At 45.1% G+C, this 17990-nt stretch overlaps 1 protein-coding gene across 1 annotated transcript in view; it reads right to left on the bottom strand.

Annotated features, from left to right (window-relative positions):
• LDLRAD3 (low density lipoprotein receptor class A domain containing 3) overlaps positions 1-3838 on the bottom strand; it is a 77787-nt gene extending 73949 nt beyond the window's left edge. Inside the window, exon 1 of the mRNA XM_032188043.1 lies at positions 3815-3838. Within this exon, the coding sequence (XP_032043934.1) occupies positions 3815-3838 (24 nt within the window). The remainder of the gene's footprint in view (positions 1-3814) is intronic.
• Positions 3839-17990: the final 14152 nt, after the last annotated feature.

Genomic DNA, 17990 nt, shown 5'->3' with positions numbered 1-17990 from the left:
CCCCCGGCACTGCACAGCGAGGGCTGCCTTCAGCAGATCCAGACACAGGATTTTCCTTGCGATGGAAAGGCACAGCCAATGTGCCACACTCTTAACTTTGCTGTAACGTGTCCAAGAGCTTCAGGAGCAGAAGCCAAGCTCTTTCCCGACTCTTTAAAAAAAAAAAAAAAAAAAAAAAAAAAAAAGCTTTCCTGTTAGTATGGTACCACTGGCAGACTTCACAGGTAGTTGACAAAACAGTGACCATCAGAGCAAGTTTACAAGTTTGCAAATGCTACAGATACAGATTGACAAAACTAGTTTCCAAGCTAAGACTAAACCTCTGCTGTAAAGTGAAGGTGTTTCAAGTGCCACAAGCAAACTCGGAATCACCAATGATTTAGTTCTCTCGAACCCTGAGCACCGAGGCAGCACCTTCAGGCAATACCATCAGAAGGTGCCATTCTCATTCGTGTGGTTGCTCTTTGCTAGCTTCTTGTCTAATCCTCCTGCCTACAGCTCTCCCCTAACCTGCTCCACTTCCATGTGCAAGATGCACCTCTCAAACTGAAACCCCTGCTGTCAACACTCCAGCGAGACCTCCTTGGGCAAGCTGCTAGCTAACAACAGATGCCAGGTCTGGACCTGCCCTAGCTAGGAAACCGTCTTCCCCTCTAAGCATCGCGGTATTCCTGAGACAACGTGATAACGGGATGCATTTCCAAAGCCTCTAACACCTCCTACACAGAGCAACCAAAGTTCAGCTCCTGGCAGATCTGCTGCTGTGTCTTGCCTGAAAGGCTTTCAGCACGGTCTCTGCATCTCCGTGCTTCTTTAATGAAAAACGTAGACCGAGCCAAACCATTGAAGAATGTTTTAGGTCTCAAAAAGCAAGACTCCAACCCAGAAACAATGCCCCAAAAAAGCCATCAACACCTTTAAATAAAGGCTGTACTCCAGCCCTACTGAACTGAAGGGACACGCCAAGAACAGATACCGATTTTTGTTTAAAATTAAGCTGTTTGTTTATGTTTCCTTTGTTACACGATAAATATATCCTCGAATGTTCTGCTACAGTCAGGATGGAGCACTAACCTTTTTACTAAACAGGAAACAAAAGATACAGGCAGATTAAGTTACTCGCTGACAGCCCTGCGCAGGCCCTGTCGCAGAATGGGAAGGCTGAACTCTGACTCGATCCCATTTCAAAGCACGAGCACTTTCTCTTAAAAGGTAACCTTCAGCTGCTGCTGGAATGGAGTCACAGGTTGCAGACAGAGCAATTTCGGAGTCCCAGTCAATGCACCCAGCAACTGGCTACGTGCATTACTCCCTCTCCAACAAAGGTGGATAAAGCACTGTCAGAGCGATGGCACACGTGGAACCGCTTAAATCCTATAGCTCGTTTTGCTTCCTTTACTTTGGAAGCCTCCCCTATCGGATATAAAGCCCTCAGGGCCCAGAAGGCAATCCTCCATGTGGCCATCACCTCCCAGCCCGCAGGAACTCGATGCTCCTGCCCCACTTGCTGAGTGTACGAGCACGTGGGGAGGAGCAGAGGTACCTGCAGGAAAGGGGCAGGATTAGCTCACCTCATCCATTCTTCTGGAGGACCGAAGCAGGATGCTCGTGAGGTCTGTAGAGATGTCAGATTCTGTGCAGCCAACTTGCTACGCTGCTCGTTGGCAGGGCAGAAATTCCTTCAATCTGGCAGAGCTGGCTTTCCAATAGCTGACATATTTACCCTGCAGCCTCTCTGACTAATTTTGAATTCAGCCCAAATATGAGCTGCACGGATGTGTTTGGTTAAGTGAAGGAGGAGGGGAAGAAGGGGGGAAAGAAGTAGTCCATTTTCACTGCAGCACACTGCTCACTTTAAAAAGCATACCATCTGGGCTGAATGAAAAAACAGGGACTCGTGTTTCACTTTGAAGGGGACTGAGTAAGGAAAGCCAATCTGTTTTAGCAGCCACTTCCAAAAACGCTGGCATCTAAATATTTAATACTTGCTAAACAAGAATCAGAGGAAAAAATAAATAAATAAAAGGACAAGTCACACTGAACACTTCACACTACATTAACAAAGCAAGTCAAGGATATCTTTCACAAAAAAAAAAAAAAAAAAAAAAAAAAAAAAAAAAAAAAAAAAAAAAAAAAAAGACACTTTACCTGAAAGCACTCCAGAGAAGTGCACATTACAGAACAGATCACTGCTGATAACACTGCTGTGTCTGTATCAGCAAGCGTAATCAGGAAGAACAGGCAGTCATTCTGGCCAAGGAGCTTTTGAGGAAGAAATACAAGACACTTATGGGTTTAGCATCCTCATGATGTCAGTAACTTCAGCCTCTTTGCAGAGATCTGTCACTGAGGATGAAGTGGATGAACTCCACTGCCAACCCCCTGACGTGCCTGTTGTGGAAATCCGCCCTGGATACCTTCAATGGACCTCTGTGCAAAATCTTCCAAACACGAAGATGTTTGGATCCAGGCTGGCGTGTAACTGTGATGCTGGATGGGCACTTAGGACTACCTGCCTAGCACACGGTGCACAGTACGCTCCATACTTGAATGAGTTCCTCCTTTCTTCCCGATCACTCCCTTGCCTGGTGTAAATCCACACCAGGTTTGATGGCAGCGCATCAGCAATCTGTCCTCACTCCACTGAGATCTGCGGCATGTTGTGAAAACAACATGGAGAAAGAGCCTAGAACAAGTCAGTAGCTGGAATTTGCAACAAGGCGGCATCAAAAAGACACCTCCAGTACCTGCTCCCCAGCAAACAGTATCACAACTAAAGACAACAGGAGTCACTTTAACTTCCTCTTTTGTGATTGAAACCTCAGTTCATGACTTAACAGTTACAAACCTTTTTAAAAAATGTTATTTTTTAGTTAACATAGGCATATATATTCTGTTGTGGGCTTTTTTGTTATTTTTTATTGGAAGAAACTAGAGGTGGTCCTTTGTGGAGTCAGGAGCTGGGCTCAATGATCCCTGTGGGTCTTTCAGCTCGGGATATTCTCTGATTCTAAGATACCTGCAGACTCCAACAGCTGTTTTTGTATCTTCCTCAGTCATCTCAGACAGCAAACAAGCAGTGCTAAGTGCCTGGTAGGATATCACAGGACTTGTTTCTTCAGAGACTGCAAAACTATTTACAAATATTTACATTCAGGTCCAGTTGCTTCTGGGGATTTAGGCGGTGAGGACAGATGCATCTTTTCATACTTCTTCGTGTTGATACGAAGCATCTGACTCGCCAAATCCACATCTCCTTTGCAGATGTCTACCAACACAGATGCATCCAGCAAAGAAACTCAAAAGCTGAGCATGAAGAAATTCCATACATTACGTTTCACATACCAACTTCAGTCTAACACACACACGCACAAACCTCGCTGGCTGCAAAGGTGTGTGGTCAGCGAGGGAACACCGGGGGAGTTCAGGGCGACGTGGTGTAACAGCTCAGTGAAACCCAAGGTACTGACAAGTTGTATTTCTGAGATCATACCGAAGTCAGGACTAGCGCAGCTGCCCGAAGTCAGTGACAGAGCAACTCAACCTCTTCTCTACAATTTACCCATTGTTCAAATGCAAATAAGACTCTAGCTTTTAAGAGCATGTCCCATGCTGGATCCAAGTACATGGAGCATAAGTGTCCACTAACAGCACTGGCAGATGAGGACACATACACTACAAGAACTCAGTTTATTTTTCATCTCTTACATAAACCCCAAACAATTGTTTGCAGCTGCATGTGTACACCTCATAAATCCCCATAAATGCTTGTCTTCGGCATGATTTGCTTTCCTATGCGCTACTCCAAACATACCTTGCCAGAAGAGAAGAAAACCATCCCGGTGCACGTTCAGGATGGCTTTGGGAAGTAAAGAGTAAGACAAGCTCGTTCTTGCTCTGCTGCGAAACCACTGACAACACCTAAGCCATCTGTCAGGAGTAAAGGACACCTGCCAGTGATTATCTGACAACTCAAATCCCCTTGAACAATTTTAATCCCTATCCTCCCCTATCCTCATTTAAACTGCCTGATGATTACATTGCTTACACAACATCAGAAGTTATGAGGGTTATTTGCAAAGACAGATTGACAGCTCCACTGCAATACAAGTTCTCAAAAATGTTTCTTCGCTGGAGCAGCAGGTAAGTTAGTGATTAATTCGAGGAACTGCTCGCCGTTTCGGTTCAGCTTCCCCTCCCTCAGTTTTCCAGCTGTGATCTCTGAGATGCAGGAAGTTCTGTACCCAGCATTTTCAAGACTTAAAAATAGATCAGGCCCAGCCAAAGCAGCAGAAATTCCTACGGGTACTTCTGATGAAAACACCAAACGTTTCCAAGGCAAACCAAAGTCAATGCAAACAGCATTTCTATGGAACGGGTAGCTTTTTTCAATTTATACAGAAATACAGCGCTGAGGAAGTCAGTCTACTAGTGGATGCCCATCCTTGACCTGCTAATTCCTCACAGCAAGACACCTTTTATTGAACTGGAGGGCAATTAACACATCACCAGCTCCACCATAGGTAATATAACAGGGATATCTCTTTCTAAACATCCCAAGGTACTAGCTGAGGCAATTGGCACATTCCACGTAGCAGGTGGCTGCCATTCAGCACTCAGCCATGTGAAATCCTGAATTAAATATAGCCCTCTAAATCACTCCCTAACAAACAACCACTTGCTTTTTCCTTGCAACACCAAGTGCAGAAAGGAAGCTGAGGTGAACAAGTTTATTTTAATCCTACAGCCTCGGTGGCTGGATCCTATATTTGGGGGACTGGGCATTTCCCTGGAGCCCCTGTATTTGTCTGTCTGCAGCGCAGCTGCCGAGTACACAGCAGCAATAATGCATCTCCCAGGTCTGTGGGCTCACAGCGTGAACAAGGACTGCATCCACAGCCCCAAACTAGCACGAGTTTCAACAGAGGATGAAGAGGAGGAGAGGCGAAACTACTTAGATTACTGAGCTGGGTACACCCTGAAGAAGGAGCATTCCCCAGCAAGATCCCCAGACACGCACCACACCCCCAGAGCAAGATCAATGCTCCAAATTTAGGATTGTTTTGTCTTTCCCAGACTCCTCTCCAGTTCCACCCCGAGTGAGTTTAAGCAAGCTGTGAAAACCATGACTGAACAGCAAATTGGCACAGGCACCTACACAGCACCCTCCGATCCAGAGGATGTTAATTGTTGGAAACATTTTCCCTAATTACGTGTTCTTTATATTTTCAGAAGAGCTGAAAGTCTCTGTTACCTCTGGGCACTTAAACGGAAAGTTAACACAATACAAAATAATAATATGAAGCACAAAGAATATATTCCACCAGCCATCCTCTTCAGGTTACGGAACACTCCATCTTTTATCATTTCATCTCACCCACAGGTTCCCATCCCCTTTCACAAAAGAGCAGATGACGCTCAGTGGCACAAAGGAGATTCCAGCAGTGCAGCTGAACAAAAGCAGGCAGCCCCCCAGTGCATGGAGCAGCCCCCCAGAAACAAGCCCAGAGGGAACCGAGCATCCGAGAGAAGGAAGCTGAGTGCCACCACACCAGCTCCATGCTCTGGTTCATCATCAACCCAACTTTGTATAGCTTGATGGGGAGAGCAGCAAAAAAAGTAAACTTTGTGATCGCTTCAACATCATCTGTCCTCCCAGAGCCAACGCTGCTGCGTGTTATCTAACTGAACAGATAGGCTGTCTGCAGCAAGCCTGCACTATCTGCTCATCTGGTACTAGTCATCCTGAAACCACAGCCTAAATTACTCTCTTACAGGGCACGGACATAAAGAGAGCGTACAGAGTAAGTAATCCCACTCTTATTTACGTTCCAAACAACTGATCTTATCACATCTTCATATCGAACTCCCCCCATAGGATTACAGAAAATCTCAGTTTAGTAGACCTCATGCTCAAGCTCCCAGCCTCCACCATTTGGGAAGTTGGCCCCCACCATCTGACCCACCGCAGAGGCTGCAGCCCCCCTTCTGGGCGGACCGACAGCGCTCGCGGTCGGGGCAGCCTTACATTCCTCTATCTACAGCAGCTCTTCACGTGGGAGCTCCTTCCACCAGTCTCATCTCGCTGCTTGCTCTGCTGATAAGATATGGTGAGAGAAACATACTCATGGTCCACATCCACCTCGCGATAAGATTTCCAGGCCGATTCTTTTCTCCTTTCTTCAAGAGCAGGAAGTCAGAGGACTAATCTTGCCTGGCCTACTGATAGGAGCCTGTTTCTTCTCTCCCCTCCCTATCAACAGATAAACGTCTTAGAGGGGGGGAAGAATACTACCACTGAGTCTTAGTTTATTTAAGGATCTTCCTTCCCTAAGAAATTAAATACACGCTTGCCTTTATTTTGCAGACCACCGAGACAACTCCATTCTGTCTGCAAAACACAACAGAACATAAAATTTTAAAATGCTCTCGCAGCACAGGGCCTGAGCAGTCACCCATAAATCAATCCTTTAAATATTCATGCGTGATGAAACCGAACTGCTACGTACAGATCTGTATATAGTCACTTTCTGCTGTTGTGTCTAGGTTCAAGCTACTTGTTCTCCCAGCAAACACAGCCCTCTTTGTTTTACGTTTTCCTTGGCAGCAGGACGCTTCCGACAGCATCACCCAGCGTAAATCATAAGCTTGTGTAAACCGGTAGGGACAGCTGTCAGAGCAGGACAGTAAATCTCGTACAACGTGAACACTAAGATTAAGAAAATAGTAAAATACATTGTTCAGTTAAATTATAGGAAGAAAAAAGAAGAAGAACAAAGTTTGAACGGAAATTATATTAGGAATTTTGATGAAGGGCTGCAAAGCCTGGAGGAATCCCATCAGTGCAGTTTGGGTACATGCTTTTGAGACAAGTAGGTGAAGAAAGAGTTTTCAAACACCGCCTTAGCAGGTCTGCAGATCCAGAGAAAAAGTGAATTCAGTGACCAAAATTAACCAAATAGCCTGTAACAACAAACCTGGTGAGTGGGAATTCCATTTAACAACAAGGGCTGAGCTCTTTTTTGCTGTGTTTTCCTAACAATCGGAAGGGGCTAAGTTTAAATTCCCTCACACAATATTGCATTGTCAATAGAAATAAAATTAGAAGAACAACACACCTACCTAGAACAATTAGGCTTAAGTTTCCCAGTCACAACGTCTGAACCACTATATTCGAAGATCAAAGGTTTTTAATTGCTCTTTGAGACTTACTTCTACAAGGTTGGTTCTCGGGGTTTTTTGCACTACACAGATGCAACAGGTCATAAAAAGCTGTTGTTAACCACATTTTCTTGCTTAAAAACGTGTATTGAATTACTTGTACTTAGGCACCTTCACAGATGACTATTAGCAAACTCGTCCAGCCTCACTAGCTGAACAGGCTCTGGTAGGTCAGGCTTACACCAGATGTAAGAAAAGTCCTATGGCCATTAGGTCTGGAGAAAACAACTTATTTCAGTATTAGTTTATTTCCCCACTTTCAAGTGCTAGCTCAATCTGTGCTGTTGTGCCATGCAACAGTAACTTAAAAGATGCTCCTATGAGAAGTAATGGCAAGGAGGGGGAACAGTTAACTGTGAACCTATACCAGTAAAGGACAGTAACAAAAATAAACAAAACAACTCTTATTACAGATGCTCTAGGGGCATTTCACTACATCGAATGGTTTCAGTGTGCTGTAATTTACAGGCATAAAAAGCACTGTAGATCTTCAGTGCTGGTAGCTCATACTGGAAGCACTAGCCCTCTCTACACCCCAGCATATGAAAGCAACAGTGCCTGAATTTGCAATAAGAGAAGAACATAGGAGAGGAAAGAAAATGAAGAGCAGTAACAAAGGAGAATGCTGATCTGCTCCATCAGAAGGATGCTAGGGAGATATCATTTTGCCCCTTCTCCATCAAATAGCCACTCATAAGAACATTAATTATTTCTGCTCTCCTTTCTCCCAGAGCACCGCACTGATCACACACAGGACCAACCTCTGCAAGTGAAGGCAGTTTAAGTATGAGCTACACGTTGTAAGTGGCTCAGAGAAACTGATGACTGGTAAGCAGAAGAATATTTCTCCCACCAAGGAGAACAAAACAACTTGTGCACCTCCAGAGACCTTAGACTCCAAACACAGCAAAGGATGACATTACAGAATGATGCTGGTCAGTGGCAGAAGCATGATGGCAAACCTACCATAGCTGCTGCTTGTACATAGCTGTGCTTAGCTAGCTAAAGGTACATCTCCTCAACAGCTTAAGCTGTAGCCCCCGTTTTTCCCCATTCCCTGGCTATAAGCTCATCTTCCCTCTTGATATCCTGTTGCGCAAACTCCTATACAGGTGGCAGCAAGCCCGAATGAAGATATCACAAAAGCCTCTAGTTCTTAGTTCTGCATTTTTCAACCCCAAAGACATCACTTAGTCTAATAAAATTGCTTGTCCCTAACAACCATGCTCCAATTTCTTCTTTAAGCGGTGAGCAGTTTTCAAGAGCAATAATCGTCTTGGCAGCTGCATATCAAAATCCCTTTCCCAGCAAGGAAGGCAGCTGCGTGCCAGAAGCAGACGAGCTGTGCTGTGTCCCAGTAAGCCCGCAGGTGGAGGAGGCTGGGATCCCACACTGACACCTTACCCAGGATGGCAGCTATGGGGAGAGGGCACCGCGCCGGGCTCTGAAAGCAAACTCAGTGTAGGCATGAAGTGATTCGAAAGGCAGCAGAGCAAACAAAACAATGAATTTCTGATAATATTCTCCTCTGATTTATTCACTTAGGACTTGACTGCACATCAGTGAAGCACAACTGCATGGGACAGTAAGTGGCAGTGATAACAAGGGGAGCACCATGGCTGTGGGCTGTCAGGAGAAGGGCCCGCCTCAGGGCCCAGACAGGCCAGGGTGACAAAACAAAACAGCGACCATGTCCTTAACAAGAAGGAAAAAGCCCATAGCCTCTCACTCAACAGCACTGAGCTAATTTCCAAGTGTGAGGAGATTGATGACAGATAACCAAGATTTTAATCTGAGCGCAGAGAGAGAGATCCGCGGGCTCCCCTGCCCCGGGAAGGCAACGCGGCTCTTGCTTTGAAGTCCCAGCCTCAGAACAGAAACAAGGAGACCAGAAACCTCTCTCCTGAGGCTGCTAAAAAAGCCTGGAAGAGGAACAAGAATGTTTTTCCAAACACTATGTAGAAACGATTGCTAAAGTTAGGGGACCAGTTAGCAGCAGGCAATCAGAGCAGAGGAAAGGCAACAGTTTGGGAGGAGCAGAGGGACTGTGCTAGGTGCCTGTGGCAGCACACCACCTGTGGAGACAGGGTGGTGGTGGTCCTGGAAAGAACATCAGCTGGAAATAGAGGTAAACCTCTTCAAACAGGGATGTAAATCCAACAGAGAGATGAGACCAAAAAAAAAAAGGCCAAACACGGACCTGGAAATGCCACATGGCTTGGGTGACAGAACACGGTGCAAGGGGAACTGAGAGTATCCTTGAAGCTTCAAGGGGAAAGGCAAACTGTTCCTCTCCAGTGCAACATGGATAACACAGAAATGGACAGAAGCACCTTTCAAAAAAACAATTCTGAAGTAACAAGCAAAAAAAAAACAGAGCCGTGATTTCAGAGGATCACCAGGTTGGGTTATCAACAGCTAATTTTTAGCCACCCTACACTGAAAACATGGCAAGCCATGGCACAGCCAACACCACTCTTAGACAGTTTAGGACTTTCACATCGTTCTCACAATGGTATTTTGGAGATTGCTGCTGGAATACTGGTTTGACTCATCAGCAAGACATCACAAGGCACAAGCCTCTTCAAACATCATATCCCAGGTCTATCCAAAGAGACTTCGCTTTTACTTTTTACTTTTGAGAGGTTTCTTTTACAAAAGATGGTGCACATTTGCCCCTTTCTGGTAGCTCTGGTCCTGTGTCCTCCACTCAGCAAGCCTCAGAGCAAGTTAAATGGGAGAATAGGATGGGACATGGGCATGACAGATGTACACAACTGGTTATTTAGTTGAAGTTGGGAATTTCCCATAATCACTACCAGAGACCTAGAAAATAATCACTTCAAGCGAAAAATAACAGTTTTTATAACCACCTATCTAAAATGTGATTTTCTCCCGTTCAAACCGAGTTCTTTGATGTGCTCTATGCAGTAATAATAAAAATATATACAGAAGATAAAGCGACTCAGAATTTGCTGCATGGATTAGATTGCTGCTGCTTTCTATAAGCAAATCAATAGCAGAAAAATAAATGGCATTTGCATTTTGTCAATGGGAAACATGCTGTTAGGAAGATACACAGCAGGGATTATATTGAAGTGAGAGGCTCATTCCTTTCACATGAGTTTAGTTTCACCTTATCTATTTCACTTACTCGCTGTAGCAGAAGCTGAGAGGAATTATGTTTCTCCCTTACAGCGGAGCCCGTGCAGTGCCCCCAGGCAGAGGGGAAGTTAACGTGGGGTGGGCGGCGTGGGTGTGCCATCTTTTTGGGAGGCAGTTGTGACCGATTCTTCCCAGCAAACACTGCCACAGCAAGACACCATCCATGCGTACCATATATTACAAAATGCTTTCAAGCTTGCAGTGAAGTCGGGCTTGTTTGCAATACATGCAGTTACGGATTTTGGCTCTTTCAACAGTTGCTACGTTTAACACCCCAGTGAAGAATACTGGGACAAAGATGAGCAGAAAAGGTTTAGCATAAAGCATAAAAACTTTTGAGAAAGTTTGAGAAAGAAATGAGAAAATTGAACGCTCCCCCTAGAGAGCTGGAGGCAACTGTGGCAGAGCTCTGGCCCAAGTCTCTGGAGCCACAAAAGAAACAGTTCAGGATTTAGTCTGCGTGACGTAACAGCTTTCTTCTTTTTCCACTTTCTTTGATTCCTGCCAACTCCATTTCCTTTATTTCTTAAAATCCTCTGAACAGTATCCAATAAAGAAAAGTAGTACCCGCTTCTTAAATACCAATCCTGGCCTCAGAAAAAAAAAATAAGAAAAAAGTTATGCTACCACACTCAAGGTGCCTATTAGACAAAAAATCTTGAAAACTCTCATAGTACACTCCAGCTAAGGAAGAATTATCCGTATATTTTGGGTGCCTCACTTCAACCACACACAGCTTCCAAACCTGCATGTGTTTTAGTAGGATGGACCAAGAATGGGACAGACAGTGAGTTAACACAAATTAACAAGTTTCTGGTTAACTACAAAACCGCTCCCACCTTTTAAGACTTCACTCAACATTTTTTTTGCATCAGGTATCCTTAAAATGCGCCAAAACAAAATGCAGGGAATCTCTCAAACCTTGCTATAGCTTCATGCATCATTTTGCTGGTTAAATGATCCCCAAAAGCTCCACCTGCCCCCTGGCATCTGTCATATTCATGCAGGCTGCAAGTCGTACTTTCCAAGGAAGATGGGGCAAAGGCATGTCCTGACACACAACACCAGACTGGAAAACTCCAGGAGCTGTGAAGCAAACCAACAAGCTGGGGAAGTGCCTGCAGTTGCAGGTGGGGCCTGGAGTGAACAGACTCAAGAATTTTGCAAAAACCTTCAACAAAATCGAAAGTCAATAATATTACAGGGAACTCAAGATACCTTGGCAGAAGACATGGCTTCTAAATATTCAATATTGAAGTTTTTGATCTCAAAATGCCTGTCTGCTTGGTTCCATAACAGGATGTGCTTAGTTTCAAATAAAACCAAACTGAGACTTGGGATCCACTAAGTGTATGGATTTCCCAATCTTTCGTCAAGGTTCTAGGAAAGCAAGCGTCATCACTTGCAGTAGCTCCTGAGATGGACCATAAAAAGGGCTCCTCAATGCCTTAATGAATATGCTAACGAAGAAGCGGTTTCAGTATGTTGCCATTAAGGGTTAATTTTTAATTTTGCATCTCATTGGCTTAGCTGGGCATTGCCACAAATACCAACCCAGCGGATGTAATTGCAAAGCAGGTGTGTTTGGCTCCAGTCACTCCAGCCATTTAGTGGCAATGAATGTCTGAAAATTGCAGGGTGTAAATTTAACTGGGTGGGTCTCACACGTTGTGTTTATTTTACTGGTAGAGAATGTTATTTGATTAATCAGAATTAAAAGAAAGGTATATCACGTTTCAGGAAAGCTTGTTTATTTTTCTCCCTACCTCTGGTTAGAAATAATAACAAGAAAACCCACTGTATTTACTGCATGATGACAAAGGCAGCACAGCTTGTGCATTGCTGAGTTTCAACAGTAATTTCTTTTAGGTCAATGAGCAGAGAATTGCTTGTGCCGAGCAATGCCAAGATTTCTGCAAAGCAGCTATCAAATCTGGGAAAGATGAGGCAAGAAGGAAGAGACACGTCTGGAATAAAGGACAACCTGAGCGCATTTTCTTTCTAACAACCGTGTTCAAACCAGTAACTGGCTAGCTCTGGCTACGGCTCTCCGCTACCACTTACATGCACATTGGCACTTTCCTTCCTGTCCTTCCCACACATTACAACACCTTACAAGAAATTCGGAAGACAATGAGAACTGTACATAATGGATGGTTTAAGGGCACTCTGCAGGTGATTGTGCTAGACTGACAGCCACTGCCAAAAAAAACAGACCACCAGCAAGCCTCTCACACCCCACTTCACACAGGCTGGCAGCAAAGGTCTCGTGCCTCTGCATTTCTGTGAGCCATCACATCGGAGCGTCGATGCTGTCACCAGAACTAATTTTTTTTTCCTCAAGACAAGAAAAAAAAAAAGCCTGGTAAACTGAGACCATCGATACTGAGGTTTTCTCTCTTCTCTGAATCTGCTTCACTAGGATCACAGAAACTGGTAGGGTGCAAAGCTCTTTGAGGCAGCAGACCCTGCTGTGAATTCTGAAAATTAGTTAAAAGCTTAAGAAAGAGATCCAGTACTTCAGGCAAGATGCAAGGCAAATAGGAAAAAGTGAAAAGGAGCAGACTTAAGCACCAACAATTTTCCTCCCACAAAGGAAGTAGGAGGGGGCTTTCATTTAGCACAATTAGACATAATCTTCCCTAAATTTACCTTTCACTTCTACTTCTGTAACGTGCTAGTGACACAAAGTGCATGGAGATCAGTACTTTAGCACAGAAGTCAACCTTTAAAAGCAAAAATACTTGGCTGAGATGAAGAATCCTGCGTTTAGATGACACAGACCATGAATTAGGGACCTTTTTTAATCTTGTATGAAAGAAAAATGTCACTGTCCTTTAAGATGCTTCCAAAAAGGGACGCTCTCCTCTTAAACATTCCTTTCCTCATGGTCCTCAGAAAGGCTAATGCGGTGTGTCACACTGCCACAGCAACTCAACAGGACGGCTACTCCAAACCTGACATTCGTGGGAGACAACACACGGCACTGCCCAGGGCACGGGACGAGCACGGCCAGGAGGCAGCGACCTGGCTGGACAACCCGCAGCCCCGTGCTGGCCTGCATGGAAGAGGATGCCCCACGGTCATGGTAGTGTAGAAGAAAATTCAAGAACTAGAAGTGCTGAGGTTTGTGAAAGACACCGACAACTCACCCCGTTCTCCTCTGTGAGTCCAAGGAAAGCCGGTCTGCACCTCACACCGCTTCGGCTGGAAGGGGCTCCTGCCACACAGAGGGGAGAGCCCAAAGTGGCTTCCTTCAGCAGTGCCTCATTAATCATGTAACTGCTAATGGCCACGTAACTGGAGCACTGCTCTTCTACTCTTTGCTTTCTGCTTGAGCAACAGGGCTTCTCTTTTGTTCACCAGTTAGTCCCTTCAAGAAAGGGCTAACGTGTGAAGGTCTATTAATAAACTGAATTCATTTTACTTAAATATATACCACTCAAAAAGAAAAAGAAAAGGCAATGTGATTATTATACGTCTTTCCCATCTTCCTAGCCTCCTATGCAACTAATTTGCACATATTCGAACACGATTTAGTCTATAACATGGACATGCATAGATCTTGCCTTCTATATCCAATGGACTAGCTGAAAAATATAAAGGAAAACTAAGATAGGGAAAACAATGCAATGCTAAAACTTGTCCACAGCTTTAGGAACACACCATGCAGGTGCACACCTGCTTGCAACATCCCATCCACACTAAACGCAAGGCAAACTCCCAGTTTTTACAGCAGCTTCACTCGAAGCAACAGCACCTTTTATGTCCAATTACTCTCTTCTTCCCCTGAAGAGAGGTAAGAGTGACACTGTGTGAACAGAACAAATTACAGCTGGCTGAAATGATTAACTTCCTTCCGTTTCAATGAAATTTCATCTTTTGAAATATGGTTTTAGAAGCCAACATTTTTTAAAGACAACTTGCTGACTGGAAACTGAAGAAATGAAGTAATCTTTAGGAAATCCCACAAAGCAGCTCAGTGACAATGATGTTCTCTCCAGCCCTGTCATTTCCATGAAGTTTAAAGACACCTGAAAACAAAAAGACTCCTTTCTGAAAATCAGGCTGTTGATACATAAACAGGGAGTTGACCCACTGAAACACATTTGTGTAGGCTCATTTGAAGAGCAGAAAAATCTGGACACACAGCCTCGAAGATGTACAAAACAATCATAAACTAATTCTCGATGTGTGTTTCAGATAGAGATAGATCTGTTTGGAATCTATGTAAGTTCATATCAAAAAAAAAAAAAAAAAAAGCAATACATTCCCTTCCAGTGCCTCCTGGGCAAACCAGACTCAGATAAAACACATGCTCTGGAGACTGTGCTATTTATTAGGACGCAGCACAGCCTTTGGGAAGGATTCACATGGCTGAGTCCTACCCAGGTGTTAAGCAGTTCGGATTCTCTACGATAATGAAATAAAAGCAATCAGAAGATAACGTGATTCAAGTCCTGGTGTACCCGCTTACCTTTGGACAGGACAATGAGCTGGGAAAAGAAAAAAAAAGCTTACAGTAGCACTAGGAAATAAACTACTCGGACAAACCAGAAGTCCTTTCCCACCTCTCATTTCTAGGTGTGTAAGACTATCACACCGCTTCCTCATTTCTGTTTTATTCCATATCCTGCACGGTACAGAGACCACCCTATGCTAATAAAAACAAGCACCAGGCATTTTCCTGGACATCTATTTTCAAGTTCCCCTCTCCAGCATCCAACCTGCTGCCAGAAGAGAAACCTGCCGTTCGCCATGCAGGAGGCTGGCGCGGCTGGGCAATGCTGACAGCTAGGAAGAAGAACCTCCCTGATTCCCAGGCTGTGTCTGACAGGGGGGTCTGAAGTGTGATCCTCACATAAAAAGGGTAAAATAAAAATAAAAGTTGCAAGGAAGAAGACTAAGAAGGCACATGGACAACTCCCCCGTGAAGCATCTGCCAACGCAGCGGAGCGAGGCTGACAGGGGACGCTTCCATTTCCTCACGTCCCACTTACCAAATCAATCAGAAACCAGCTCTGGCAATTAAGTGGTAATGAATTATTGATAGCTCTCGCTTTGAGGAACTGAGCACTTACCTGCGTTCATGAAACCAAAGGAACTGAGGTGGGCGAGCGGCACCGCCCTCTGAGGTGAGGCACGAGGAGGCACAGCACGCCGCCTCGCCTCACGTTGTGCCTGCCAGGGATCGCCGTGCTCTCCGGGCTGTTATCTCAGCTCTGTTTGTAGACGATCACACAACACCCTGATTTTGTGTTTTTTACGAACTCTCCCCGTTCATAAAAAATTCGCACTTCAGAGAGGCACTGCGAGTACGTCACGTACCAAATTGAGTGATTTTGATAAATACTACAACCTACCACTTTTTCAGAGGAAAGAGAAGAGTGTTGTTCAAAGGAAAGGGCAGCAGAAAGGGAAGGCAGGGGAAGAAAAAAAAAAAAAAAAAAAAACACTTTTAAAATGTGATCTGCAACATATGTTCAGTGGCAGGATTTGCCCTGAGGAAGAGAAGGTGGTCCTGAAGCCCTACTATTTCAAGAAATTTCAAGTCTGTGCAGAGCATGCCTGCAAATTAGGTTGGTTTATTTTGGGTAATGCAAATAAATACAACTACGAGCCCAGAAAGATAAGGAATTGAGTCTTGGATTCAAAAAAGTCCTGCCAGCCACTTGAGGCTGCCAGCAATGCCCCACAGGCCCATTTCCATCACTAATGCATGGAAGTAATGTAGGAAAAAGATAACTCCGTCCACTCCCACCACACCTCACTCCTGCTCCTTTATTTAGTTGTACCATTAAAACCAAACAGGCAGCGGGTGACGTGGACATTCACCTCACAGCGTGTTACCCAACCTGTGGAGCTGCCAGCCCCACACACTGTCTATGCTCGCTTATTTCAGCCTCTCCTGGAGCTTCACCCTCAGAAGCAGCGCGGAGCCGGGCCCAGGGCGGATTCAGCCCCTCAGGCCGGCAGCCCCATCTCCTCTGACCCATGTCGAGTGTGACAACTCCTGACCCGCTCCCCGGCAGGAATGCCAGCGCTGTGACTACAGGAGGAGGCAGATTAATGCCAGGACTTGTGGCACAGCCCAGCCTCGCCGACAGGATCCCTTTCAGGAAAGGGCAGCTCTCTGGGTGGAATTTGAGAAGGCCGGAGACAGGGTTCAGCCCTTCCACAGATGTCTCGTGTGATCATATTACTCTGCTTTCCTTGGCTTCAGCTTTCTTTATCTGTTAACGATTACTAATGCTCTCCTATCCCACGGGAATGCTGCAGGCATCCATAATTTATGTTTCCATGCTGCTGAGATGCTGAGGAGATGGGTACCTGAAGACATATACTGATCAGCAGCTTTCCAAATAAGCAAACTGCTTTTGAAGGAGCATCATAAAGAAGCGCAGCGTATCAATATCAAAAGCCCACAGCCATACCCTGAATAATTTATTCCTCGGTAGTAAACATGCAAAGGCGTATGCAGAAATCTGGGAGCAGGTATGCAGCTAAAACCCCGTTCAGGGACTGTGATTCAGAAACAAGCAGCCCCCTACAACACACCAACCTCACCTCCTGAGCCCCCGCCTGCCCAACTACCAACGAGACCGCCTGCACAGTGACTGTAGAGGGAAGAGAGCCCTGAACCTGGTAAATTCGAGTCATTGAATACACAGAAATTACCTGCCCTCTTTTATTTGTGCTCACTGGGCCCCTGCTATGGTGTTAATTTCTGGTTTTCTGTTGCGTGTGTACATACTTACACTCACTTGTGTTTAATGTTGGGCGTGCTTTGGAGGAGAAAGGAACAACCCGGGAAGCTTGTTTAAAAACAGAGGAGGAATTTGTATGTTTCACCTTCTCCAAAACAATTTCGCCCTGGAAACGTGCAATGACTGGCTCCTCCTATAGCTGCTTACACAGAGGGTTTGATTTTGACAGCTGAGCTTGCTCTCACTCCAGGCGCTCTCTAACCAAAACATTCACTACAGCACTCCAATAGCACATTTTTTCCAAAACAGGCCAACGCAGTCCTTCCAAACTGAACCAACACTGGAATACTTCCTAAATCTGTGCCAAGTTAGGTTTCTTACAGGAATACAGTCGCTTGAAATGCTCAAGTCTGCAAACCTGGCCCTTGCCGGTACAGGGAGCTGGGTGTTTGAAAAGGTGGAAGGAGGGCTCTGCTTCCCAAGGCACTTTCCCTTTGACATATCTCCTACCAGACATGCTTCCTGCCCAAAGCGGAGATAATCACCAGATATTTCAGAAGTCTAAGCCATGCAGGTTTAATTTTAACTGGATCTGACAGGCCTTATGCAGGTCTCTTCGGGCTCTATACAGACCCAGAGGAAGTCACGTTGATTGCTTCTTAAATGGGAAAGTCTGCTCACCGAGGTGGCCAGTCTAATTTTGCAACTGTTGATGAGCAAACAAATGAAGCAGCAGCACTGCAGGGAAAAATCAGCTAAGCCGTGCTTTACAGGCTGAACACAGCTTCCTCCTGAGACCACTTCCAAGGAGCAGCGGCAGTCACCAGGCAAGCAGCTCCAGATTCAGCCTCAGCTAGGACGAGAATATCCTGCCAGTGATCAGAACCGCTTTCTGTA

This window comes from Aythya fuligula, chromosome 5, assembly GCF_009819795.1.
Source record: "Aythya fuligula isolate bAytFul2 chromosome 5, bAytFul2.pri, whole genome shotgun sequence".
NCBI classification, from domain to species: Eukaryota; Metazoa; Chordata; class Aves; order Anseriformes; family Anatidae; genus Aythya; species Aythya fuligula.
The sequence above is the reverse complement of the archived record's forward strand: the minus strand, read 5'-3'. Positions and strand labels throughout refer to the sequence as shown.